The sequence below is a fragment of the Borostomias antarcticus genome (assembly GCF_949987555.1).
Source record: "Borostomias antarcticus genome assembly, chromosome: 14".
NCBI classification, from domain to species: Eukaryota; Metazoa; Chordata; class Actinopteri; order Stomiiformes; family Stomiidae; genus Borostomias; species Borostomias antarcticus.
The window spans coordinates 17,194,977-17,196,489 of NC_140247.1; the positions used below are offsets into that span (position 1 = coordinate 17,194,977).

Below are 1,513 nucleotides of genomic sequence, written 5' to 3' on the forward strand. Positions count from 1 at the left end.
GAGGAGTTGACTGACCACCCTCCACACACGCACGTGTGCACGCAGACACACGCACACCTGAAGAAGACCCCCTCCGTGTGTCTTGAGAATGCTTAAATATATTTTCTGTTGTTTAAAGACATATAATTTCGACATAAACCATGACATGCCTCTGGTGCAGAATTTATGGAAGCAATTCCGTTTTATATTTCTACTGAGAGTTGTCCCAGTAAGCCATCAATTTCCTTCCAAAACAACACTCACTCCTGAATCCATAACTAATGTGTAACATCAAAACATCTTCCCTGTTTTAAGAGCTGACCTCATATGATAGATTGACTGGTTTTATCATTGTATCACACTATACAATAGCAGGTTGTTTTTCTTTCATGGTTTGTTGACAACTCAGTTTGTTTTCCTTCTGAAGTAGACTCAGGTTTTTCATACAAACAAAAACACTTGTAAATAACCACCCTCTCATGAGCATTTTTTACAACAACAAGTTTTATGGCAAGAAGGGACTTTCACTAGACACGCCCCTCAACCTTGGACGTGGATGTCTGCGTCGCTGATTGGTCGCGAAGCCCGACTGACAACACCTGCTTAACTCCTTCATCAAAATTGACACCCGCGCTCCGGGAAATATAGGCAGCATCCCTCCCGTCTCCGGGCTCACTCCCCCGGCTGCCCAAGGAGACAGTAGGCCACCGCGACACAGTCATTAGGCGAGAGGTAACCGGCGTGTTCACGTAAAGACCCGGATCCTTGTTTTCAGATCGGAGGTCTGGCTCGCTCCTCGCAGACAGAATGTTGGTCAAATTGGCAATAGCGTTGTTGTTTTTTTCAGTTTTTGAGCAAGTAGTGGGGACGGATAATATCGACAGTCATGACAACCCGCCAGAAAAACCGGCAAGCCAGAAAGGACGTCTTTCTCTGCAGAACACAGGTAAATTGGGATTATTAGCCTAATACAATGGGACTAATGTGTGTTATAGGGAGAACTCGAGGCTGTGTGTGTGTGTGTTATCAGCTCTCATACACAAATCTCTCATGGTCTCGCTGTGAGCTGACTTATGTGTGCACGTGCTCTCCGTGGCAGTAAATTAAACCGTGCGGGGGAGCACGTTCGATCGATTGGTCCTCTCCAGCGGTGTGAATAACGTTTTTAGATTTAATGCATATCGACATCACCATGCGCGAGATTACGTTTTCCTATTAACGAGGAAATCGATATCTTGTAAATACTTGCAGACAGAAATTCAATATGTTAGTAAACTATTAATAGAACGGCACAAGGTAACGATAATACGGCCGCGTAGGTGTGTGTGTGTGTGTGTGTGTGTGTGTGTGTGTGTGTGCGTGCGTGCGTGCATGCGTGCGTGTGAGTGTGTGTGTGTGTGTGTGTGTGTGTGTGTGTGTCTTTAGGGTTTTCTCAAACCTGATCACCTAATGTGTTATGCATGAGTCCTACATGAAACTTGGGCACTTTGATACAGTTCCATATCCAATATCCTCTTTGCAGATGTGTGGCTGT

General features: G+C 45.1%; 1 protein-coding gene across 1 annotated transcript in view; it reads left to right on the plus strand.

Moving 5' to 3' along the window:
* Positions 1 to 786: 786 nt before the first annotated feature.
* Positions 787 to 1,513, plus strand: part of stc2a (stanniocalcin 2a) — a gene marked incomplete at both ends in the record, with an annotated part of 9,238 nt that continues 8,511 nt past the window's right edge. The window contains one exon of the mRNA XM_084448316.1: positions 787 to 925. Coding sequence (XP_084304442.1) covers positions 787 to 925 — 139 coding nt within the window. The remainder of the gene's footprint in view (positions 926 to 1,513) is intronic.